Source organism: Copadichromis virginalis, linkage group LG17, assembly GCF_057382275.1.
Source record: "Copadichromis virginalis isolate Kocher_CV1m ecotype Utaka linkage group LG17, C_Virginalis_male_GT1.1, whole genome shotgun sequence".
Taxonomy (NCBI): domain Eukaryota; kingdom Metazoa; phylum Chordata; class Actinopteri; order Cichliformes; family Cichlidae; genus Copadichromis; species Copadichromis virginalis.
Window position 1 is genome coordinate 15,190,147 of NC_140634.1, and position 26,864 is coordinate 15,217,010.

Below are 26,864 nucleotides of genomic sequence, written 5' to 3' on the forward strand. Positions count from 1 at the left end.
TTGGGCAGTAGGTCAGCATCAGATGGTACTAGTCGAGGAATATGTCCATTTAGGTTCTGCTATAAAGCATGATAGCCTAATGGTGTGATTAGACCGAAAGAAAATGTTGTTTTCTCACAACACATAGCTAAGTAAGTCATACAAAATCTGTGCACACACTGTCTGACATAAAAAAGGAAGTCTTCTGTCCTGTTTTTTTTTTTTTTTTTGATTTTTATTGATTAGCATTCAAATATCTCAGTGAAAACAGAACAAAGATCTACCACAAAGCAAGAAAGCATGTTTTCTGCATATGGTGTCTCTATTCTCCTCTTTTGTGTCTTCTTTCCCTCCTCTTTTGGGATTTCTGTGGTTCTCCCTGATATCACATTTGCTTTATATTGAGACAGAAAAAAAAGAGAGAGTGTGAATATTTGAATGAATCAAAACTTTTACTTAACTCCAGCTATTGGAACTATACTGGAATAAAGTAGTTCTCCATTTCTATGTTGGGTAATATTTTTGGGCTGCAAGTGTTCCAGAAACGCTCTATCACCTGTACATGCACATATAATGAGGGGTAAAACTTCACTAATGTTTGGTCTAAACACAGCATTAATACTCTGTTTCGCTTTCAGAGACCCCTTTCCCACAACATATTGCCATTCATTGTTAATATAAAAATACCAAGCATTTTTAGAATCTTAAAATATGAACAAAAGGATCCCTAGAGATTGTGCTTGAACTAATAATCATGGAAATCCATACTATCCTTCTTGGTGGGTGGGTGTTTTGGGGTGTGTGTGTGTGTGTGTGTATGTGTGTGTGTGTGTGTGTGTGTGTGTGTGTGTGTGTGGTAATGTAATTATTACAGGCCTCATGCATGTTTGCATATCTCTAGCATTCCCTAATTCATGGTTAAGCTTCCATATTATCTGTAACTGTACTTACCTCACCATAGGAGGTTTTCTTCACATCGCAAATAGCAGTTAAACAGGCTAGTTAAACAAGCCCAGTGATCAAATAAACTAAAGCTCTATCACTGCAGCAGAAAAGACCCTTATGATGAAAAAGGGTGTACTTGCCACTATTTGGGAAAGGGAATTACCAAAAATTCAAAAAAGCTAGTGTAAAGAGACTTTAAAGGAGTTTATGAAGATGTGTGGACTTAGTCAGCTAGTACCTTTGGAGAGGACAAGCATTGTTGCCTATCCTACAAGAGGATAGTTGCTAATGTGGATACATAATCTTTAGGTATGTTATGCAAACATACAATCTCCCACATTGTAATCTCTGTTGCAATGTATTTCCATCTTATTCACACTGCTACTGACAATTTCCAAAACCATGCATAAGTGATTTTAATTTGTTTTGGGGGGGTTGTCCTTATATTTGGTGCCTGTTTGAATTAACCTCATAATGCTATAAACATGAACTAGAAACAAAAATTACTTGATATGTATATTTCACCAAGGTCATTATTTAATCTTCCTGTTTCTAGTTAATTTGCAGAAATTAATAAAGCAAGCACTGGCTCTCAGTCCTGGTTTGACTGGTAGTTATCATGCAGCATGTTATGTCATACCAAACAGCTGTCGGTGCTGTATGTACCAACCGAAGCTGGTAACATGTAGTCACACAGACTCAGGCGAAGGTTAGAAACTTAGTGGAAAACCACCGTATTTGTAACTTGCTCTTCATAGGCTGAGGTAATTTTCCTACTGGCTTTGAAATTCGGCTTCTGAGCTTGCGCAGAGCGCTTTGTCAGCGGCGTATAGAGGACAGAAACGGGCTAACCACTCTTCGAGTAATAAAGGGACGATTAATTATTCGTCAAATCGGCAGGGACGATAAAAAATTGGATTTCCTACATGGATTAGATAATGGCAATGAATAAATGAGGGATATTATTATATGTAACATTAAAGAGCAGTTTATTTACACTAAGTTTTATGTGAATATTTGGTGATATTTTTGTCCTCCCCTGCATGTCGTGTAGGAGTGGGTTTTCCCAGCCGTTGTCTGGCTCTGCCTCCGCCAGCCTCCTCCTGTCAGTGCGTTTCTTAAAATGAAACTAGCGAGACGGTGGCACCTGCGGAGGAGAGGCAGAGGGGGTTGTATGTAGAGCTGGCATCTACCTACCCACCGTTTAAAGGAAGTCTTTATGTGCATATATATGTAGACAGATAGATGCACACACATACATACAGGAGCCTTCATGAAGTTCCCCGAGTTGTTAACAATATTAACATGTCCGAGGGAGCAGTCGCAGCCCGGTGCTTGCTGTATACGTTTCGTCTATTCATTTAATCCTGAAGCAGGAATTCAGATAGAAGACTTAGAAGTAAACAGATAGATTAACATGGAGGCATATGACAGGAGCACACGATGATTGTTTCTTTTTTTCTTTTTTAAGTACGCCGGTCATTTTTACTTTGTTTAATAGCGTTTTTCTAATACAAAGACTGCCTGGTTAAGCTACAAGAAAGCAATGTATAACACAGTCTGGACGACCAAAAAAGCCGGCGAGGAAGGAGACTGGAGGGACGTGATGATGCCCTACTCCACAGAGCTGATATTTTATCTGGAAATGGACCAACCACCAGGTAAGCTTCAAGCCGGTGATAGCGGGGAAATGGTTAGTTGGACTGGAGTTAATTAGCTGGAGTGATGTGTGTTTAGGAGCTGTGTGCTTTGGTGTCTGGTGAAATTTGCAGAGAAGCTTTCAGATTTCATGTTTTGCTCCTGTTCGTACCGGTCACGCAGTTATGGCTTTGTTTTATTAGGGCTTCGCGGGCTTCTGGGCAGTCGTGATGTTTTAGGCACACTCGCTACATTTGTGACAGCGTACATAAACTTAGCGCTGTCTGTAGCTGAGAAGCAGGTAATTCGGGGACGAAGGAAATAAAATGGCAGTTTACAGCAGCAGTGACAGCGCTTTAAACGCCTTGGACTCTTTGTTTCTCGCTGTCCGGTGCACTCGCCACAGCTGATCTTTTGTACATTAAGATACAGATTTGCGTGATGACACAGTAGCTGCAGTCTCACTGTGGAGACAATAAGTCCCGTGTAGTCCGGGGCAAGAGGCCTATGAGATGATAGAATAGGAGCCAAGGTGACTGTATCTGCTGCTTAACCCATTTTAATTTAACTGTTGGAGAATTTGGCTTATGAGACCACCGGGTAAATGTTGTACAATACCGAGATTTGGTATTATTCCGCACTTGAAGTTTGCATTAAACCATTCCGACTGAATCATTCCAAAATCAGCTGTGCCGTGAGCGGGGAAGGGGGAGAGGGGGGATGGGACAAGCAGGAAACCAAGAAAATGAATAAAACCTGGAATAAAACAGTCCTGAATATCTCCGAATAAAAACGATCTTCACTTGGACACATATAGAAGTCTTTGTGCCCTTTTCTAGCCAACTGTCACCCACAATTGAATAAGTTTCATTCATTCATTCCTCGGCAATTGTGCCAGTGTCATTCGACTCGCTCCTCTTCCTCCCTGCTTTTCTCCCCTCCTCAATGGATCATGGCGCAGATGTGGGACGTTGTGTTGTTTCCAGGAGGCGCTGTTGAATTGCCTTGTAGCTCTTTCGGGGGTTTTTTCCGTCTCCTTTCTTTTCCCTCCATGTATCTATTAAGATGCACTATACTCCGCAGCAACCTCACAGTGCCGTGTTGTGTCTATCTGTAGCATGCTGCAGAGTATTTGGGCTTAGAGCTCACTACCATTTTACCACGGGATGCTTGACTATGCAACATATTTTACGCTTGTGCTGGGTAAAAGTATTGTTTCAGCTACGTTTTCTCTTTAGACCTTGTATTTTGAAGTGCAGTCGGTAATCCTTTGTTGCTGCTGCTCAGTGCATTAGGGATGCAGATGCAAAATTCTGGCCATTTAATGGTGATTCACACATTTAACTGGCCACTGGACGGCTTTTATCGTGCCTAGTGCCATTTCTTTAGGGGTTTGTCATGGCACAAAAAATAACAGATTTTTGCTTTGCTCAGCAGACTGTTTCTATCTGACAAAATGTAGTGAACAAGAATGTTTTGGACCATAACAAACATTGTGTTGGCAATGTGAAACCTTCAGAACAGCATTTGTGTATATATGAGTGTTTTTGTAGACTGATTTGGTGTTTATAGAGGACAAATAATCCTCTGTTCCTATGCGAGTAGCTTCGCTGTTTCTGTTGGTTTTAGGTTGTACAGTACTCAGATTCTTACAGCTCTTTTGTCCAAATGAGCACATCCTGTCATTAGCTAAACCTCTAAGTCCACAGATGTTCATTACATGTGTATGTTTATTACACTGGAATTGAAATGTGAACACCTCACTGATATCTACAGTGTGTGAATTCCTGTGTGTGTACAGTGGTACTTGTGGTGTGATTAGCACAGGTGGAGTGTCACTGCCACCCCCAGGGGAGGGCAAGGCCTCCGTATCCACTGGCAACTTGGTGTGTGTGAAGCGACACTCTGTGGATGTGGGGTGAATGATGAGTCTCGTGTTTCAATGGAAAATCACCGGGACATTGTTGCCAAAGGACCATACCAGAGTGCTTTTTGCATGTCTAGGTTCATTTGCAGTACAATGCAGTGTTATACATTCCAGCTCCTCTTTCTTCTCCGTAGTTTTTATTCATGTGTACACAGAATAAAAGAAAAAGACCCCTTTGCCAAGACGACAAATCATTTTTTTCATTCATATTGTTCCTTTTCTTTATTTGTGCAGTCTGGATGCTTCCTTGCACGTGTTAAGAACAAGTTCTTCCTCCCCACTTTTACCAAGTGCTGCACATAGGGGGATTGTCTGATTGTTGTTCTCACTCTGATATTGTGGCCTCTTTACTTCATATAAAGCATAATTAGATTTCTGTCAGCTGGTGCTGTATAAATAAAATTAATTTGTTTTGTGTTGAAATGTGAGTCAGCGGAAAGATGCAAAATTGTTTTTCAAGTAAATAAATTGCAGCGTTGTCATGAAACTAAACGTCAGTATGAGGACCTGTTCTGTAATAGGACAGAGGTGTCTTCTGCTAATTTTCCACCAGTGTAACTTTCCAGGCATAGCCCAGTAGAATGTGTGGAGATGTAGAATGTCTAGCACCTATGGTTTTGTCTGCATTTTAAGCCTTTTTTGAAACTAATTCTGGTTGGAGAAGCTGGAAGCTCATTCTGGTTCCAGCTTTTCCCTGTAGGAGAAGCTGGAACAAGAATCAGTTTTCAACAAGGCTTGAATTTACTGGAAGGTTGGGTAAGTTTTGTTTTTATTCTTAGTTTAGGGTTAGTGAATGAATATACAAATTCAGTTGGCAGTCACAGTAGAAACTTGTTGATTTAGAGGTGCTGCATTGTTGTGTGTGTGATTGCGTGGTGTGATGGACTTGGTCTACCACAAGCCTACTCAACCTTCCTCCCTGCCTCCCTCATTTCTTTCTTTCTTTGAGCTTTACACGCCTTCCCTCCGGGCTGTCCTCTGATTGGATGAGGGGGCGTGCCTCCGTGCAGGGATTAGCTGGGGCATCTTCTGTCTTTTAGAATGAGCTGTGCTCCCTCTTTTCTTCAGTCTGACGGAGAGGAGAACAGGAGGAGGAGGAGGTGGTGGTAGAGGAGGGAGGAGGGGGAGTGTGTGCAAGTAAGAGAGGAGAGTGAGTGACAGAAAAAAGGGAGGAGGGAAACAGCTGAGAGAACTGGAAACATGCATCTAACGGAGAGTGTGATGGAGAACGGTAAGAGAGGGAATGAGATTTCTTGTTTTCATGTATTTCACTTTTTAGTCTCTTCAGCCTTCTTAGTTTTGCATTTTTAAATGTAACCGTAGCTTTCTTTGTATCCATGTCTACTGATTTGCATTTTTATGCTGCCCTTTCTTTAGTGTTTTTCAGCTTTTCCCCTACACACAGAGCTCCTCCTTCTCTTTTATTGCTCCTGCAGCACCCATAACTTGCAGAGGATGTGAGCGAGCACTGGCATTCATTCATTATTTTGCTCTGTGTGCATTTGTATTTTAAAACTGGGTCACAATCAGTCGTCCAAATGAAAGTCCAACAACAGAATGTCACTTAAAGCAGATTTTTTTTCTGTGGTTCTTTAAAAAGTTATAATATTTTAATATTTAGAAACAGCTTTATCAAATTTAAATTTCTGTCAATGTGTCAACTTAAATGTTAATCAGCTTTACTACATCAGAAATCTGGATCCTCTTTAGATAGTCTGAAAGACTCCATTCATCTAACAGATGCGTACACTCACACTTACCTCATCCAGATGTAGAGCTGTGAAAATAAAGCAGATTGCTTCAGAACAACACATTCATGCTTCCTGCTTTGAGTTTTTAACTGTAGGCTGTGCATTAATTCCATTGTCGTGTATGAATTCCTGTGTCGGTACACATCTGTCAAACCTCAATTTTGCTGCCCTGTTTCCCTGATCAGCTGGCGTGTGCACTCCTGAACATGCCCCAAGACCCATGTTCTCTGAGTTCTCTTTGTCTCAAGTGAATTTATCATGTGTCTGTCCACTCTGACAGTTATTGTTTAGGAGAGCTGCAGGCTTCTGTCAGCATGTACAATGACAACTGATATGGAAGTGTCTGTGCATATGTGAATGTGTGAGCACTGGTCCTTTGTTTGGTGAGGGGGAGGCTGCACCTACGGTCCCCTTTGTTCACCGTCCCTCTGGCTTCCTCTCAGGGACCTATGCAGTAGTTGTGACTAAGGGCTCAGCAGTTTCTGTTATATTGGTCATATTTTTTTAAGTCGTGTTTTTTGCAGTTTTGAACGTTTTCCAAATATGTCCATGTGGTTAAGACTGTTCTCCGATTAGTATAATTCTTCTTTATTTAGGACATAAGATCACATTTCCCACAAATTCTGATCATTGTCAGAAGGTTTGGATTTTCTACAGGTCTCTGGTCTTAATTTTTCTTATAGAACTTTGCAATCTGGAGCTTGTGTACTGCTTATTTTCTGTTGTGTCCATTGTCCTAAGAAACTACCAGATACAGTATTGGAGTAATGAGAGACTTAAAGGTGCAGAAATTGTTTTAGTCATTAATTTGGTAGAAATGCATTTTGTAGTTGGTGTATTAAGACAGAAATTCGATTATCTCATTGTAACTTCAGTGTTTGAGGTGTTCAAGTAACATATGAAAAGTGGACACACGTAATGAAGTCAAGAAAAGACTAATTTTATTGGTAATGAGATTGCCTAACTGCAGCTGTGGTGATCCTTCTGTGCTTTTTACACGCTACCCTCTGTGTGGTCCACAACTGCAAGCACACATAGACTCTGATTTTCATGCTTTTTAAAATCAGTTACTTTTTTCTGTTTTTGCGATCTATTTCACTTGTGCATGTGTTTTTCAATGTAAACATAACATGAATTTCCACCCCATCTATCCTTGGAAGTGCACACGTGTAGCATTAGTCTGTAAAGTGCTGACTGAGGGGAACAGTGCAGCTGCAGGACGACAGTTTTGGCAACACTAACCGACTGCCATGGTGACATGAGAGAGAGGAGGGAGAAGAGTTGAATAGTCAGTGAGAAGGGAACAAAGAACAGGAGAGGAAGAGAGGCTACCAGTCTCTATTTAAGTGGTCTTACAATAAAGAGTGAAGAAAAAGTTTGTAGGATGTAAACTGTTCCTACTTTTTTTTTGTTCTTTGAAATGTAGTGTGTTAGTTTATTGGCATCCAAGCATTTGCATAGATAAGCACAAGCTGTCACTTCCCCTCTTTTGCCCCCCCCCCCCCCCCCCAACACACACACACTTTGTAGTGAATTCTCACTACTATCATGTGACAATTAAAATATAACTCCAAAGTATTGTTTTCATTGTTTCATTGGTGGCTGTGGCTTTTTTTTTTTTTTGTACTTGTCAGTTAGATATACTAGCATGTCTGTAATTAGCATCAAATCAATTATTGTGCATTTTGCTTGCTCTGCTCCCCCCAGTGGGCAAATGTTGTAGGTTTAAGTCGTCATAGCACTGGGAAAAATGTCTTCTGTTTTTCCATAGAAGATATGAATTAAACACATTAGTCACCCTCAACCTAGTGGTGAGTGATATCATTTTGAGGGTATATCACAATATTTCAAGAAAATTTGTGATGAACAATAGTTCTAATAATATTGGAAAAAATGCTGAACAACGATTGTTGCAGCATTTATAAGCCCAAGTAAATTCAGAACATACCCAATGGTTCTTTTCCAGTGAGCTGCTGTCATTGATGTAATACCTAATTTGAAGTGTGATTGTAGTCCTGCAATGTTCCAGCAGCAACCTTATTGTGGAATAGTAGTGACACAGCACCAGTCGAACCTAAGGACAAAAGTTACCTATGTAGTATTTAGCATAAACATTTTAACTATAGATTGCTTAAAAATAACAGAAATAACTTAACAATGTAACTATTTGCTGTTGTGAGTGTTAGCATTCAACGGACAGTGAGTGGTGATGTGCACGTGCACACAGAAGTCCAGGTTTTATTCAGCCCTTCCTCACATTCAAGCGTCTGTTTCTGCTGTCTGTGCGTGCGTGTCTTGTGGTAATTTGTGAGGCCACAGTGTTCCCAAATGCTGCTGACTCTGGCACGTGAGCACTCTGCAGGAGGAGCCCACTCCATTTCAGTACATTCATCAGGTTACTTTGTTTTTAAATGACACCTCCCACATCAGTACTCTGTTGAAAGCGAGAGAGAGATATTACACTGCTGGTCCTTAAATTGTGTCCAGATGTGCTTGGATACTTGCAAACTTTTGCATGTGTTTGTTTGTTTTTCGTATTATGTGTCATAGTCAGGTTAACTCTGTTTAGCATGCAGCATGGCACCAAACAGGTCTTTACAATATGCGCTGGTTTATAACATCAGTGTTCAAAAACCAAAAGCTCTGAAACTACCATCAATCCCGTTTGACTGACTGGTCAGTGTGTGAGCAGACTGTCATACTGTTTTACTTGACTTGACATGCAAGGTGAAATGTTTTCTCTATAATACATTTTTTCACACTTAGCAATCAAATATAGATTTGAATCCCAGTCTTGCATAGAAGTTGCATGTTAGCGCCACAAGTTGCAACGCAGAAGTTGAAACAGACTCGGTAATGTTAACCTTTATTTCATGCATTCAGTCTTTGTTTATTTTTTTGTTAGACTGCATAGTATTTCACAAAATCAGTTAAATATATTGACTTTTCTTCAGTTGGTATTTCCATTTGATACTTAAATTTGTTTAATGACTAAACCTTGTGAAACATTATAGATTGATCCCGTTGACCAAAGGCACTCCTGTTATGTTAGTTTTACTCAAACTGAACTAAGCTCTTTAAGTGACGTAAAAGTGAACATTTATGAGGGTGGCTGTAGCTCCTGAGGTAGAGCAGGCCATCTACTGATCGAAAGGTTGGTGATTCGATCCCTGGCTCCCCCAGTCTGCATATGTTGGGCAAGACACTAACCCCAAGTTGGTCTCCAATGCATCCATCAGAGTATGAATGTGTGTGAATGGGTGATTGTGACATGTTGTATAAAAGGCTTTGAGAGCTCTGGGAAAGTAGAAAAGTAAAAAATGTATAAGAATCGGTCCATTTATAAAGAAGCACTTAATAACAAGACAACAACCTATTTTTATAGCAAAACCTTTAAGTTATGGGTTTATACAGCTTGATTTTCATAACCGTCGAAAACCAAAACACAATGGGAAGAATGCAAGTCAGAGTTTCTGTTAGAGTTCTCAGTCAAATTTAACACTCTGATGATGCAATGACAATGGCTACAAACAAACGAGCGGAAGGACCAGAGTTCCCCATTACAAACCTAACAGGAGAATGAATTTAATGACAGGAGAAGATATGAAAACATGAGGATTTCCACATTTAACAAACCTCAGCATTCCTGCTGAGCCCCAGGAACACTCACGTGAAAGTTGACCTGCGTGTGTGGTTTCTGACATAAGGCATAATTACTATGATATATGGGCGCTTCACTTGTGATTAATAACCATACAGTCACCAGCTGCACTGCTACAGTGTTTATGTGGTGTGGTTATGAGTACAGTTCCTGTGCATCATCTGCATAAAAAGAATGTGTACATATTAAGGATTTAATCAAAAATTCAATGCGAATCTGGTGACTTTTGAACGTGGAGATGTAGGAATTTCAAATTGATACCACTGGTGGATCTTCTACAAATATCAGCTGATTTTGAATCTCACAGGTCAAGTTTTTGGAAAATCTTATGAATGCAATAACTCGAACACAGTGATGTCAGATTTTGAAATTGATACAATAGGTGTGTCTACTAGGGCTACGTTCACACTGCAGGTCTTAATGCTCAATTCCGATTTTTGGATCAAATCCGATTTTTCTGTCTGCTTGTTCACACTACAAATAAAATGTGACAGTAAACGCGCTCTAGTGTGAACGCTCAAACGGCCCGCATGCGCAAAAGAAGACGTCACACACAACGCGCTCTGTTTAGACCCAGACCAAACAGTATTGTTTGACTGATGGTTTCCCAATTTTGCTTTAAGTTATAAAGTTATTTTGTTATTTACTTATGGCCTAATAATTATCCTTATTGCTGTTTAAGAGAGGAGCGGTGCTTCAAAGGATAGTTGGAAATGTCTGTCAGAATCTGCAGATTATACAGTACAAATAAAATGTTCACGTTTCTCCAACGTTACACTAACATCTACACTGGATGGCCAGGAAGGGTTCATGATGTCTTCTCCGGCGCTGATAATTGGCATCTGTCTTGTGTCAGTGACATAGAAGACGGATTTAATGCGACATGATCGTTCAAACAGCAGTCGCTTTCTAAAATATCAGATATGTATCGGATCCAGTACCACATACGAAAGTGACCCAGATCGGATTTGAAAATATCAGATTTGTGCCGTTCACACTGTCATACCATGATCGGATATGGGTCGCATAGGGTCAAAAAAAGTTGGATTTGATGCGATTTCACCTGCAGTGTGAACGTAGCCTAGGAGGCTGCGAGGTACCATACATTTTTGTGTATGGTTGTGCAAAGTAGTATTTCTAAATGATAAAGTGATCAACACTCTGTCTGCAGCTGTAGACTGATGGTTGAACTTTGCTGCAGGGCTGAGGGCAAGTTATACTGTATGCAAATATCATGTACATATGAACTGTTATACACACAGTAATTGTAATACTTGTTTGTTTTGTTTTTTTTCCTAGCCCTTCCTCCAAAGCCAACCAAGCCTCAGCAGCCCTCCTCGGTCGCAATGGCAGGGGGCAGCAGCAATGTCGCCAAGGATGGAGGAGCGGGAGGCTCCTTACAAGAGGCCGAATGGTACTGGGGTGACATATCCAGGTAGCAAACACTGTGTTACTGACAGAAAAATCAGTGAGAGCTTAACAGTGACATTGTTAGGTTACATGAAATGCAGATGTGGGAGGCTTGGCCCCTCCCCCAGCAACACAAGACCTGCACTGACAGAAACTAAAGGCGTGTTCTATGTGCAGACATGGTCAGCACATTTTAGACATCTTAAAAAAGCAAATATGGGTATTATCAGTGCTTTACCTGTTGTCAGACCACAAAATAATAGGAGTTATAGTTGGTCAGTTGTCTGACATTGATGTTTGTGTGGTTCTAAGCTACCAACATGTTAAAGAGTCTCAAAATGACCAGTAACACTTATTATTCATTAGGGTAAATATTATATTTGTCATTGTTGTCTGGTGGCTTTGAAATTAGCATTTCCTGTTTAGCATGTTGTTTAGCATCAATTGAATCTTAACTCAGAGTATCAGGTTATTATTCTTTGTTAGATATCACAGCACTGTCTGTCCATCTATGCTGCAGGAGAACTTTGACAGTGAGCTTAAAGTCTATAGCGACAGTAGGGGTAGGGCTCCAGCAGTTAAAGACTGCAGGATAGAGTAGTTTTTTTATATGCTTTATGTTATACACCATCATATTAGTAAACTATATAGTGTAATTCTATGTTTCTTTGGTTTGCTTGTTAGTTTGTTTTGTATGTCAATATATTTTGAAACTTCGATATACTCTAACCTCCAGAGATAACTGACAAGTTTATTTCTCAGCGCAGTAAATTGTCTTTACTGTTAAGGTCACTGCTTTACTTTAAGTGCAGGTTAGCTGTTCCACAAACAGTGATAACCACACCTACAGTGCAGACAGTCAGTCTGCCACTCACGTACTTATCCTCAGCTGAGACACTGCTGGCTAGGATCACCCCTCCCTGCACTGCTAATTGACGGATTGTTTACTTTGAGGTGTGTGGTTATAAAGAAAGTTCTACTCGCCTGCCACTGATGATTGAAGGCAGACTTTTCCAAATGAACACCATCTGTGCATGGATCACTCAACCAAGTCAAACACCCTTTTTTTCCTTCCTCTGTTTCTCTTTTCTATTTTGTCTTCAGGGAGGAGGTGAATGATAAGCTCAGAGACATGCCTGATGGGACTTTCCTGGTTCGGGACGCGTCTACTAAGATGCAAGGCGACTACACGCTAACGCTAAGGTAAGGCCACTGCACACAGACGTTTATGTCTATATCAGAGCATCTGAATGATGTGTTTTAAACCACACAAGGATTTCTACAAACTTGAGAGTAGTGCAGCACTTCTGATCCACTTTAATGCTGTTATCCTTTAGTTAACTGCAAGAATGTAGACTTGAGATGGTTCCTATAAGTGCTTTGTAGATAATAAAGAATAATAGAGCGTTGCCTGCCTTCTGGACATATTTTAAACTTGTATTGCCATAGTCGGAGCATGCTGATGTTATTATTATTTTGTTTTTTGTTGTTTTTTAGCATTGCATAGTAATAGTGGACAATTTTAGGTTTGGGTTTTTTTTGTGGGGGGGGTTGGTCATACACTGTTCAAAAAATGAAAGGAACACTCTTTAATCAGAGTATAAGGTCAAGGCAGTTAAGCTTCTGGGAAATTGATTTGGTCATTTAAGTAGCAGAGGGGGTTGTTTGTCAATTTCAGCTGCGTTGATTTGAATGAAATTAACTACAGGGGCACTAGAGAGGCAACAATGAGGAAATGCCCAAAAAGAAGAATGGTTTTATAGGCATATTTTCCCACCTCATCTTTTCTAATCATTGTTTTTGTTTGGCTAGTGTCAGTGTGACTACTGGTAGCACGAGATGATACCAAGTCCCCTATAGAGGGTTAGGGTTAGAGTCCAACTCCTCCAGGATGACACATCATTGTGTACAATTGCTAGGTTTGCGGCCTCTCCCAACATCTTAAGAGCATGGAGGACATTAGTGTGAATGTCTCTGGCCAAACAATCAGAAATGGACTTCACTGCTTGGCACTGTGGAGTCTGAGCTGGGCTTTTCATAGATAAGAGCAGGTTCACCCTGAGTGACTGTAACATCAGCATGACTAGTTTAGTGGTGGGTCAGTGATGGTCTGAAGAGCCAAACCTAAGGAGAGATTGACAGACCTTCACTGGGTGGGCAACAGCACACTGAGTGCTGTTTGGCATCAGGATGAAATCCTCGGACCGCTTGTCCAAGCCCCCAGGACCCTGTGCTGGTGCAGTGGGTCCTGGGACCCTCCTGGTGCTGGACAACACCCAGCCTCATGTGGCAAGAGCTTGGTGGCAATTCCTGAAGGATATCATTCAATTCAGTTTTAGTTATATAGGACGAAACCACAACAGTAGCCACCTGAAGTCATTTTATAGGATGAAGGAATTGATGCCATAGTCATGCTAGCCTGACCTAAATCCAGCGTGGCTGGGTTGCACCTCAGACTGTCCAGAAGCTTAATGATGCCCTGCTCCAGATCTAGGAGGAGAGTTCCCATCCAACACCATCTGTCAACTCATTTCGGAGCATGCCCTGATGTTATCAGGCATGCATACAAGCACGTGGAAGCCATAAAAACTGGGTATCATTTTTAGTTGCTGCAAAAAAGCTGACTGCGTTATTTTGTTACTTTCATCCTCTGAAAGCTGAGAATTTTCATTTTCATCAAAGTGCATGGTATCCTTTTGTTCCCAGCAGATTACCCAGCCTATAACAGAATAGAAATTAGCGTAATTTTTTTTTCCCCCCACTGAGCTCTGATGTGTGTTTTGATGGAATAGAATACATGCTTAAAACGAATTCTCTTCTACCTCTGTGTATTTTTTGTTTTGTTTTGTTTCACTGTGTGTCCCTTGATAACTCGGACTGAATGTAATCTTAATAACTAGTTCATCTTTTGACTTTCAGACAGAAATGAATAAAACCTATTAATGATGTCAACTGACAGCAGAACAATTCATTACACTAGCATAGGATAAGTATGTTTGTTTAGGAAATACATTTTTAACTTGAATTATTTAGTATAATTCTCTGTTTAGACTTTGTTTGATTATTTCTTTTCAAACCTGGTGACATATTTTAGCCTTGTGTTTCAGTTCCACCTTCTTTCTGCTTTTACCATCAGCTGAACTTTAACATTTCAGGGTAATGGTCAATAATAAGAGTTCTAAAATAGACTCTTCTGAAGTGTGGGTTTTTTTTTGTTTGTTTGTTTTTGTTTGGGTTTTTTTTGTTAGGGGCAGGGTGGCAGGAAATATGAAGCCATTCTCTGATGCATAGTTTAGCAAAGAGTGTTTGGTGGCTAAGATGTGATTTTTTTTTTTTTTTTTTTTTTTTTTTTTTTTTTTTCCTCTTCTTCTTCTTCATTAACCTGACACGGGCAGGTCAGGAAAAACCAAAGATCCCGCCTTGGAGTCATACCATGCCCAGGTGTTATAGAAGCTATGGTGTATAAATATTTGTACGCCACATCTTCAAATGTTTGAAGGCGTGTATATAAATTGACAACCTGTCTGTTTTAGAATGCATTGCCTGTCTCTTTAAGCCTTTGTTTGTTATTCTGTTATTCAGGAAAGGGGGCAATAACAAGCTGATAAAGATCTACCACAGAGATGGGAAGTACGGCTTCTCTGACCCCCTGACTTTCAGCTCAGTGGTGGAGCTCATCAGCCATTACAGACATGAGTCACTGGCTCAATACAACACCAAGCTAGATGTCAAGCTCATGTACCCCATCTCCCGCTTCCAGCAGGTAAACTCCCTCCTCATAATCTTTAAACAGTATCCTCTTGAATACCACCAACAATCTTCCCTCTATACCCAATGACTTGCTCTTAGTGTTTCCACTTTAAACTGCAGCAGCAGCTACATGATACCTGCACGCTGAAATGTTGCCCTTTCGGCCGGCTCCTATGACATACTCAATTGCACGCACCAGTGATGAAAGGGCAGGTTTAGCCAGTCATTACTCAGAACTATGCAAGATTAGCCAGAATGCCCACCTGGGCTTACACCTGGGGCATTGTGGGTGGTTTATTAACGAGCCTGTTCAGGAGTCACCCTCAGTAAGGAGAACGGGGGTAATGGGAATAAGTGTGTGTGCGTGCATTTTTGTTTTTCCTTTTGGCCTTTTATTACAAATGGCTTTTGATTTTACTCTCCAGCTTTTTCCTTGTCAGTTTCTGAAAGTCACTCTGTCTCTAATGCTCCTTTCTCCGACTGACTCTCAGGACCAGCTGGTGAAGGAGGACAACATCGATGCAGTGGGGAAGAAGTTGCAGGAATACCACAATCAGTACCAGGAGAAAAGCAAAGAATATGACAGACTATATGAAGAGTATACCAAGACATCACAGGTATATTCATACTCTAGTCTAACAAATGCATTGCTTTTTTTGCATGTCTGTTTTTTGTTTGTTTGTTTGTTTTTTGGGGCTTTTTTTGTGTGTCAACTATTCATCTTGTCCTGCAGGAGATCCAGATGAAGCGAACAGCTATTGAAGCCTTCAATGAAACCATCAAGATTTTCGAGGAGCAATGCCACACGCAGGAGCGCTACAGCAAGGACTACATTGAGCGTTTTAGGCGTGAGAGCAATGATAAAGAGATTGAGCGCATCATGATGAACTATGAAAAGCTTAAATCTCGCCTCGGAGAGATCCACGACAGCAAGGTGCGGCTGGAGCAGGACCTAAAGACGCAAGCCATGGACAACCGGGAGACAGACAAAAAGATGAACAGCCTAAAGCCTGATCTCATACAGCTCCGCAAAATCAGGGATCAGTATCTAGTGTAAGCATACAAAGACGAGAGAAAAACATGAGCAATGGCATTAGTACAGAAAGCAGGTCAAAGCAGGTCAGCATTAAAAACCTACTGACCTGGAACAGGATCCTGTTTTCATGTGTTTATATTGTTCATGCTGTACATCTGTGGGGTAGCTACACACACTTGAAAGTCAAATGGGGAGTTATTAGATGTGGTCAAAAAAACTCAAACATCAGTGGAATCATTTCCGATGAAATAATTGTTTTTTTTATTGATTGTCATATGGACATCAAAGAAAATCTGACTCATCATAGTTCTAGAGCCAAAAGCACATCAAGTGGCTCAATCAGAAACTTGCTTTAGTTTAGGGAAGGTCCAGTTCAACTCGATATCAGAGCGCCTGCTTTATTTCCAGGAACAAGTTAAGCAGTTTCTCAGCAGAACATCCCAAATTATTCTGTGAGGACATTTGCCAATTTCAGTCTTGTGCCGGTTCACTCTAACATAAACAAATTTCAAAGTTTCAAACCGATTCCTAGCAGTAACAATGCTTCTCTCTCTCTCTACTTCTCTTTAGCTGGCTCAATCATAAAGGAGTTCGTCAGAAACGAATTAATGATTGGCTGGGAATCAAGAATGAGAACACAGACGAGTGAGTCTCTACTTGCTTTGCTGCAACCCAAACACTGTTACTTTACTTACTTAGAGCAACTGTTAATTTAAAGAGCAGAATATATTATTTCTTTGGTGCAATTTCTCAATGTATTGCATATGTATGTGGTTGCAGAGGTTACTTTGTGAGTGAGGAAGATGAGAACTTGCCTCACTATGATGAGAAGAACTGGTTTGTGGGGGATCTGAACAGGACACAGGCAGAGGAGCTGCTCCTGGGGAAGCCAGATGGAGCTTTTCTTATCCGAGAAAGCAGCAAAAAAGGGTGCTATGCCTGCTCTGTAGTGTGAGTACATGCAACACATGACTGAAGTGATGTGCGTCTTACTTTACATACCCATACTTTATGAAGTCAAGAGTGACATTTTTGTCCTCCTTGTTTGTACACAAGGACAAAATGTTGGGACACCTTTCAAAATATTGCACATTGAGACGAACACCAGTGCCAACAACAACATTAGGCATTTGTATTATATACATAAAAAGTTGTTAAAATAGAATCGAAGTTACAAAAAAGCTACAACTTTTAATTGTATTTACTCTCAGGCTTTTCAATAGCACCATGCTTTTGCAGTACATCTTTAAGCCACGAAATATTTGAAAGCTTCAGAAAAGAAGCTGATTATTTTATTGAAGATGATGATAGGGCTTTTTTAAGTCTGCAGCACACTGTGATTCACAGTGTGCGTTTGAGGGAACCGAAAAAACATTTTTGGACACAAAACTGTGGTAGAGGTGGGCGATATGAGGAAAATGTAATGCACAATATTTTTTAGCTATATTGCGATACACGATATACATTGTGATATGTCTTGACCCCCATTGGTACTGTGGGCAAAGTGTGCCGTGTAGAAAATCTTCCAGTTCAGACAGGGGATTAATGATGCATTCACAGCATGTGGGAGGGGAAAAAAACTCAGTGATTTACATGCTGATTGCTTTCTATTTCCATGGCAACCTATAGTCAATGGTTACAATAAAGCCACTTATGTGTCCATGTCTATATATTTAGACTGAACCCAATAACATGGTAGCTTTGTAAAAGCCAGTTTAAAAGCATGCTATAACAAGATGATAGAAGAGCCAGAGGCAGGAGGATGTTAAAGTACAAAATGTGTTTTAAAATGCAGAGATTTGATCTTCTAAAGTAGTGTTGTTGTTAGCTGTTGTCTTCCCCCAACCCAAACTTTGGTTAGACACTGAGTGAACCCTGAGAGCAGGAAGGTTTGATTCCAAAATGTTTATTTTTCTTAATGTCAGTATTGAATAAGATGCTTCCTCTTGGGAAGTAGTAGTTTGAGAGAATTAATGAAAAAGGTCATTTTTTCACAGAACCAACAAGTTCACTGACTCAAAACTCTTAAATCACTACACTAAATTAACATTTGAAAAAATACTGAATGTAACCAAAATAATAAAACTGATATGATTTCCATTATTTATTTATTTATTTTTTTTATCCCTGGGAGTTTACTTTAGTAGTAGAACAAAGCTAGCTGGAAGAAACTGGAAATGCAGAAAGAAAGCATTGAATGACAAATTTTTAACCTTAAAACAGTCTTAACTAAAGTACCTCTCCTGTGTGTCTCCTAAGTGTGGAAGGGGAGGTGAAGCACTGTGTCATCTACAGTACACCACGTGGCTTTGGCTTTGCTGAGCCATACAACCTCTACAGCAGCCTGAAGGACCTGGTGCTCCACTACCACCAGACTTCCCTGGTGCAGCACAATGACTCACTCAATGTGCGCCTTGCCTACCCTGTCTACGCACAGATGCCCTCTGGACGAAGATGAACCCCAACCAACGATGCTAAACAACTACCCCCAGAAGGACAACACATTTTACCGTCTTCAGGATAAAGGAGAAAAGGGGGTGTTATGAAGCTTAATGGGTGGTGGTGGTATTGGTTGAATTACAAAACAACCCTGTGTCCAGACCTGATGAACATCGATACAATTTTAACATTTGCTGCAACACACACATCAGCCACCTTGGAGTTATATATTTTTACAAGAACAATTTTGGAGGGCATTCTTTCTAAAGACTGCTTGATTTGCACAAGGAAGTTTTAAATGTTTGTGAATGTGAAAACAAAAGTGACCGAAGGAAGGAAATGGAGTAGGAGACGTCAGAGTTTCAGGTTGATCCCGCTGCTACCTAAACTCCAGCTCAGACTTTATACCAGAAACTCTAAAGTACAAGAATGACAACAAAACATTCCCATCAGACTTTTTCTGTGTTCCCATCATTTTTTCCTCCCTTTTCTTTTCATCAGATGGTGTAACTTTGAAATATATTTTTGGAGATTTTTTTTTTTTTTAAGAGGTTTCCTTTTTGTTTTCACTTACTTTGAAATGATGTCAAGTGTCTGTTCTCTGTCCCTCGCCATACAAAAATATAAAACGATGTAGCATAAAAGACAAAGCACTAGGTGCTATAGAGAGAGTAGACTGCTGCTGCTGAGGGATCTGGGGGGAGGGAGGTGCACAAGTGACACAGAAGTTTTTTGTTTTTTGTCTCAAAGACTGAAGCCTTGCTTGTATAAACTAATTATTTTGTTTTTATTATTGTTTTTTTTAACATTGCTTTTTATTATAGTCCTGTGAAAAAGTATTTGTACCACCCTTTTTCTTGGGGGGGACACAACATGTCACACGTCACACTTAAATGTTTCAGATTATCAAACAAATATTACTAAATATCCAAGTAAGTGCAAAATGAAGTTCATTTATTAAAGGAAAAAAACAATTATAACCTACACGTCTCTATGTAAAAGAGAAAAGGAATTGCCCTCCACCCTTGATAATTCATGAGTTTACTGCCAGATATGGAAGTTGTGAATTAAAGTATATTAGAAAAAATAAAAGCGAAACTTCATGCTACAATCTAAAGAAACTTGAACAGATGAAAAACAAAGTCATTGACGTCTGTCTGTCTGGAAAGGGCTACAAAGATATTTCTATGGGAATCCAGCGAACCATGGTGAAAGGTTGGAATAGTGAACCTTCTCATGAGTAGCCATCCTGCCAAAATTACTCCAAGAGCACATCAACGACTTATTCAGGGGTTCATAAAAGAACTGCATGTAAACAACTACAGACGTCACTTGCCTCAGTTCAGGTCAGCATGCATGATTCACCAATAAGACAGGGCAAAAATGGCATCTATGGGCACGATCCAGGCCAGGAAGGTTTGGATAGCTGCTTTTTGTCCTTAAAAATTGAAATATTTTAGAACCTGCATTTTGTATTTCCTCAGGCTGTCCTTATCTAAGATTAAAACTCGAGGCTCTGAAACATGAAAGCGTGACAAATGTGTTTTTGAAAGAAGAAAAAAATCAGGAATGGGAAGAATACTTTTTCACACCACAGTATGTGTAAATGGTAACAAATCACAACCAGAGACCAAAGTTGGTGTGAAGGGGGAGGATAAAGCATCTGTTGGGTTTTTCTTTCTTTATTTCATTTTCCCATCTTTGGTGAATGCAAATGGGTGAAGATAAGCAATGATGTGTTTAAGGCCACACATAAAAATGAGTTTCAGGCCGTGTGCTTTAGCGACAAATATACTTCTTTTTTTTTCTTTTTTTTATAAACCAAAGGGTACATGAACCCCACAACCTTCAAAGCACTCAAACAAGCTCCATTTGTAATCTCAGCGCTTACAAAATTTTGGCTGTGTACGCCAAAGTGGATGAGTCAAAGGAGGTGTAATTAGCAGCTAAAGCTACATGGCATCTTTTGGCTAATTTCAAAACCCCCAAAATTTCTTTCTCCTCCTGAGACAAACTGACAGCTGAAATTAATGGGAACATTTTTGCTTAGTTTCCTCCAAGCTCTTTCTTTTTTTTTTTCATGCATCAGTATAAAGGTTAACCGAAATCATCTGGCCTAGCTGCTTACAAACTGTGATAATGGTGACACTAAATCCACAGCACATTAGTGTGAATTTACCCTATGCAAAAATGATTTCATTTGCATTACCTGTCATAAATTTGTGCCAATTTGCTTCTTTGATTTTATCTTTCTATATAATTGGGACGTGAAAATTTCACTTTGAATTTGGTCTGAAGAAAACATAAGGCACATTAAGGTAAACTGGTAAAGGGTTCCTTTTCCAGCCTTTGAAAGGCTTAGCTTGGTGAAAAATGTTGCCATAAAAGCCGAAACCCATTTTATGTGTGGTTTAAACAAAGAAAAGAGCTAATGCAATGTGACTGCAGGCTGAAAAACTGGGGTGTTTTTGTTTGAACGCCTTCAGAAAAAATAAGCTTTTACTAAATGTTTATGTATAAGGAGCACAGGCACACAAAGTCCATGTCCTGAGCTGAAGATACAGGCTTTAGAAGAAAATCTGAAAACTTGAAAGAACGTGCAATCTAGCTTTGTGTTTAATGTAGTTCAGCAGTTAGTGTGAGATGCACTAAAGTTGGAGATAATCACAGTTAAGCTGTTGGAGTGAAATTCCCTTTCTGTCTGATTGCTGATAGTGTTTGGCTTTTATTTGAACCCAAACGACATGCTCTCTGCGTGACTTTCTAACCAGTGGATCCATTTTCTGTCAACGACTCAATAAAAAGAAAAATATCTTCAAACACTGAGAGCTACAATACACGACCAAGTTAGATTCTATTCCCCCCAGAAAATGAATACACAGCACAGTAAAGCATCTTCTCATAGTGATCAAGTTGACTTATCGCTGCCTGACTGATAATATGGAGCTTTTAAAAGGTCGTAATGAAATCAAAGGTTATGAGAATGCTTAAGAAAAAGCAGAGATGTGATTCTCAACTCACTCTAATCCTCGTCTTAAAACTAATCACACTGGTTAGGCATTAGCCTTTTTTTTTAAACTGGAAAGAGCATCTAATAATAAAAAAAAAGTTAGATAAAGCACCCCTCTCTCTTATTGTCATCTTTAAGATTTTCCCAGTTTTGATAAGCTTGGCCACAAACGCACAGAGAGAAAGTGTCCAGTTTTAGAAAGAGTGCTATTGTTTGGAAAGTGCAAAGGAATCATTGTGAAGAAATCATAAAGCCTTGTTTGTGCCCACTGTGTGTTTATCTCCAGTCATCTCTATGTCTTCTACAACCTATTGGAGTCTGCTCACTGTTATCTACCATAACCCTCCCTCCATTACAGCCCACTAGTCTGCTGACAATAGGTAGATGAACTGGGAGAAGTGAGGTTTGTGGAGCTGAAAGCCATGGGTAGTGAAAGTTTCTCTTTCTTCTTTGTAAACTACAGGATGAATCGGTGTGGCAGTATTAAATCTAAATTGACCTGTTCTAAGGCTTATCAAGAAGGTGTAAACCTGCTTCAGTAAATCTCTTAAGACTGCAAGTCTGTTTAGTTTCCACACAAATTCACAAGTAGTCCTAATAGAATAAAATGGAAGTGTATATAGAACTCACTTCTCTAGACCTGTAGAAGTGTAGCTCAAAAGTTACACAAAAACTGGCTCAACTGCTAAATCGTATGTCATGTCTGACAGACCACTTCAAAAAATTGGTGCCAAATTTACTTGATCTATCAGCCCGAGTTTTCCAGTTCAGTTAAGAATAGCAGCCATAAGTAGAAACCCAACGTAACTTTTGCAGCATGAAGAATTTAGGGAGATTAGCTGTGTCCTGTTTCAGGGGCTTCTTGTAATATACAAGTTTTAAGACACTGCTGCAGTGGGAAGGAGTTTCTCAGGCTTATATGTGCGTTTCTGTAGATCTTTGGATTGTTGGGCTTCCAGTTCTATTGCAAACTATGTATTTTGCAGTTTTGCAACTGTATCAATTTAATGAGATTTTAGATTTTTTTTTTAATTTTATTTTTTTGCATCTTATTGTTTTTGTTTGGTATCAGTGTTTTTGTTTACTGTCCGTAAGTATACACAAGCTAATTTTCTAATCTTATTATGGCCATATTGTGAGAATTTACAATGACACTGTGGTGAATCATCTGCAAATGCTTTTTTGCAGAGATGCAGGTTTAGCCTTCCCTTTTTCAAATGAGCCTCTGAACTGGACACGGCCTCAGAGCTTTGCTTTCTTGGATTAAGTCACAGGTTATCTTTGCTTTTTCATGGGGTTTGTCAGTATAATCTTGAATGTACAGCGAGGTTGGTCCAGTGTGTTTTTTTAATCCGAAGCACCTCAGTCACGTTTATCTAAAATCAACACATACTATTGCTAACTCTCAAGGTGCTATCGGGAATGCAGGCCCATTTAATTCGGACGACTTTTTTGATCATAGTTTCTGGTCATTAACCCTCAGGTCTTTTTTCCAAGTTTACCGTAGAAGCTACCACACAACAAAGCCAGCGTTTTGAGGGGAAAAAATCAGGTTAAATCAGGGTTTTTGTGCATGGATACTTCAGTCACTCATCAATTAATGTAGGCCCATGACATTGACTTTTTAAAATGTCCTACCTTTAACAGTCTTGTACGTCATCGGTTCCCATAATTAGATGCAGCATCGTCACCAAATGGATGTCATGGTCTTTCTTTCCCCTCAGTCAACATACGGTCTAGGTTTTTGTTTCTTTAGTTTTTTTCCCTGTTACCAGACTTTTGTGTTTTGCATAGGGAACTCAAACATCCCTAAGTCTATTACTTGAACTGTATTGCATTGCTCACTGTTGAATGTCTTTATATAAAATGATACATTTATTAAAGAAAAAATTTAAAAAGCAAATAGTTCCCTTTTGTTTTCTGGTGAGCAGGGATGAGGTTTGTAGTGTATGTACAGTATTTGTTACAGGCAAATGTAGAGCTACTTTGGGAGGGAAGAAGGTGCCATTTGAAACTTTTCTCAGATGTGTTTCGATTGTCACATAGGGCTTGACTGAAATTGCACACATTTACTGGTGATGTCTGCGTATGCATCCAGAGTAACATTTACAGAGCTGTCATATATATGATATATCTTTATATGTATATAGAGCTTAAAGGAGTTACAGTTTGAAGGGTTGTTTTAGTTGCCATTTGACCATCCCCACCCACCACCCCACCCCCCACCCTTTAAAACACATTAACGCCAAAGATTTAAGTTCTTGATGTTTGTTGATGATTGGAAAATGAATGTTTCAGTAATAGAAACAATTTTTTACGTCCATTGAAATGATGGTATCACGACTCACAAAATAAAATCATAGTGTGAATGACCATCCCATACTGCTTGGTGAGATTGTTGGATTGTCCATCAGTTCAGTTCTTGTGAGTCGAAACGTGTCTTTTTGTTTGTTTGTTTGTTTGTTTTTGTGGCATATCAGGAAAGATCCATCTTTAGTCCATGTTCATTGATCTTCCGATTGTAAATGAATCAAAATTATTGTAATCTGTGTTTGCCAGTTTATGAAGTTCAGTCTTGTTTGAAGTTTTTTTTCTTTCTTTATTTGGAAAGTGTCCTGCAGAAATCCAGAACAAATGTTCCTAATGGAACACAAGAAATTGATCCCAAAAAGACCGAACTCATGAAATTTACTTTTTAGCACTACAAGCATTTGACTTAACTTAAGAGTGGGATGTCTTGTCTCGCTATAACCCCTCCCCTGGCCACCGTCCAGATGTCTTTTTTTTTTTTAAAACATCACAAATAATTAAATTATTTCTGCAGGATTGTTCTCACTTTTTGTATCACTAAACAATTACATGCAATATTCCCTTTTTTGTCAGTCAGGGGTTCACGATGGAAGGAAATGTATTTGTGCAGTTACAGACCCAAAATACAGGCCTTTCTGTACACCTGGGGTTACAGTGACATCAGTTATGAGGGTTAATGGGACAAACCAAATATTGTCAAGTTTACTTTTAATGACTGTTTGGTTGAGTTTACTTCAGAAAACTCAGCATCAACTTATACAACTCCAGGGAACAGATTTTAAGATCACCTCTCAGAAAAGGAAGGTACATTTTGATTCTAACAAAGGTGCAGGCTCAGTAACAAAAAGGAACAATAACTCCACTGTTACCTTTTTCTGAGTGTTTATACTCACTATCATTGCAGGACTGTTAAAATAGCAACTGTCTATTATTCCTCTACTACTATTATTAATACCACTAGTACTGCTACTACTCATCCTTAAGCAGTTCTGCAAAGTTTTATTTGCAGCCAGGTTTTAATATGTTTTGTTCTTACAGAGGAGTTGTGTTGTCTTCTGACGAATGCTTATCTGATCACAGCGCCCAGCACAGCTTTGGGGAGTATCAGTTTCTTTAAAAAGAAAAAAAAAAACTTGAAAAAAAACTTTAAAAAAAATCAGTTTTCAAAAAAGGTTATACAACATCCCCTCCTCCCTTCTATGCCTTTTACCCCTTTTTGGCATACGTACAGATCCAGCATGCATATTTGGTACTATTGACTGTTTTCTCTTGTGTGTAAAAGAAAAATGGTTTAAAAAGATGTCTTTAAAATCGAATGTTATTTGTCTGTTTATGGTGTATTGAGATCTGAATTTAATATAGCAAATTTAACATCACTGCTTACAGCTGTAACAAGTTATAGTCCTTTTGTGTTGGTTGTTTAATGGTATAACAAAACTGAGAAAGAGAACCAAAAATGTATGCCAACCATTGGTACATCACATGAATAAATAGCTTTGAGTATTTTCAGTCCAAATTACAGCAATATCTATAGCCCAGTGTTCTTTTACAATAAATGATCAAAGATTTAAAACATCCAGTATGTGTCATTCATAAGAATTTTGCACAATAAACAATAAAAGAAAAAATGACAAAGTGCTGATTTACATAACATCAGAGAACCACAAACTTGTACCTTGACTGAATGAAATCTCTCCCATTCAGTATTTTCGGTTGACTCAAGCTGGTCTCTTTCTCAGCGTTACCCTCAGCCATACCTGCTTTTGGCTTCTCTTGGTATTCTCTTTGAAATGGTTTTTGGTCCTTCACCATTACACTACTTTCTTGTGTCCGTTGGAAGAGTTTGTTGAGTTGTTTATGAGCCGTTTGTTTTATGAGCAAAACCCACGTATGATTATCAGTGGAGTTACAACATATTTGATTCTCTTGCAGAATAAAGGAAATATTTTGTTCACTTACAAATATGTGATTGTCTTTTTTGTAAATGCTTCCATCTCAGGGTGTACTCTCACTAGGTGGTTTGTAATGTGCCTGCGCATACCCCAAAATTCATTTGATTAGTGTGATCACTACATGCCATATCTAGTTCAGTTTGACCCTTGCACATAACACGTGCAATGCGGCCAGTGTCATTGCTAGTCATGGATTTGCAACCCTTACTCAATAATAGCTACCTCTGTAAAAGTTGTTTTAAGTAATTAAGACGGAGACACCTTTCCTAATATATCATCCAGATGATACCGCAGCCACCCGAGCCGGGTTGCCTAACAGTTCATATTGGCTTCATCAGGTCATGGCATCCAGTTCGCACTGGAACAGTTTACAGTCAAGTGTGAAGTGGCAGGAATGAGAATCAGCACCTCAAAGTCTCAGCCGGAAAAGGGTGGAGTGCCCACTCTGGGTCGGGGACAAGTTGCTACTCCCAAGTGGAGGAGTTCCTAGGAGCAGGACACTGACAGATGGATTAGGACTGCAGCTGCAGTTATGTTTTTGCACAGTTTATGTTTTGGTAAAAGGGGACCTGAGCATAAAAGTGAAGCTCTCAGTTTACCATGTGATCTACGTCCCTTCCCTCACCTATGGTCATGAGCTCTGGGTAGTCATCAAAAGAACAGGTTCACAGCAGACATGAGCTTTCTCAGAAGGGTGGCTTGCCTCTCCCTTCAAGATAGGGTGAGGGGCTCAGAGTAAAGCCGCTACTCCTCCGCATCAAAAGGAGCCACTTGAGGTGGTTTGGGCATCTGACAGGATGCCTTCAGGATGAGGTAGTCCGGGCATGTCCCACCAGAAGGAGGCACAGGTCGTGCTGGAGAAATTATAACTCCCTGCTGGCCAGAGAACACCTTGGTGTTCCCCCAGAAAAGCTGGAGGAGGTTGTCTAGGGAGGAGGTCTGCGCTTCTCTCCTAAGGCTGCTGCCCCTGCAACCTCGCCTCAGAGAAGCTAAATAAAATAAATGGATGGATGCTATGTTGCTCCTCTGCCTAGGAAACCTACTCTGAAAAAGGAC

The 26,864-nt window shown here is 39.7% G+C and overlaps 1 protein-coding gene across 1 annotated transcript; it reads left to right on the forward strand.

Moving 5' to 3' along the window:
- The first annotated feature begins 2,052 nt into the window (after positions 1-2,052).
- LOC146689137 (phosphatidylinositol 3-kinase regulatory subunit gamma-like) lies at positions 2,053-25,818 on the forward strand. Its single transcript, XM_085436147.1, has 9 exons — positions 2,053-2,585; positions 11,201-11,336; positions 12,416-12,514; positions 14,894-15,074; positions 15,553-15,678; positions 15,795-16,114; positions 16,668-16,742; positions 16,878-17,048; positions 18,357-25,818. The coding sequence occupies exons 1-9, from the start codon at positions 2,471-2,473 to the stop codon at positions 18,553-18,555; spliced, it is 1,422 nt and encodes a 473-aa protein (XP_085292273.1). The 5' UTR covers positions 2,053-2,470; the 3' UTR covers positions 18,556-25,818.
- The last annotated feature ends 1,046 nt before the right edge of the window (positions 25,819-26,864 follow it).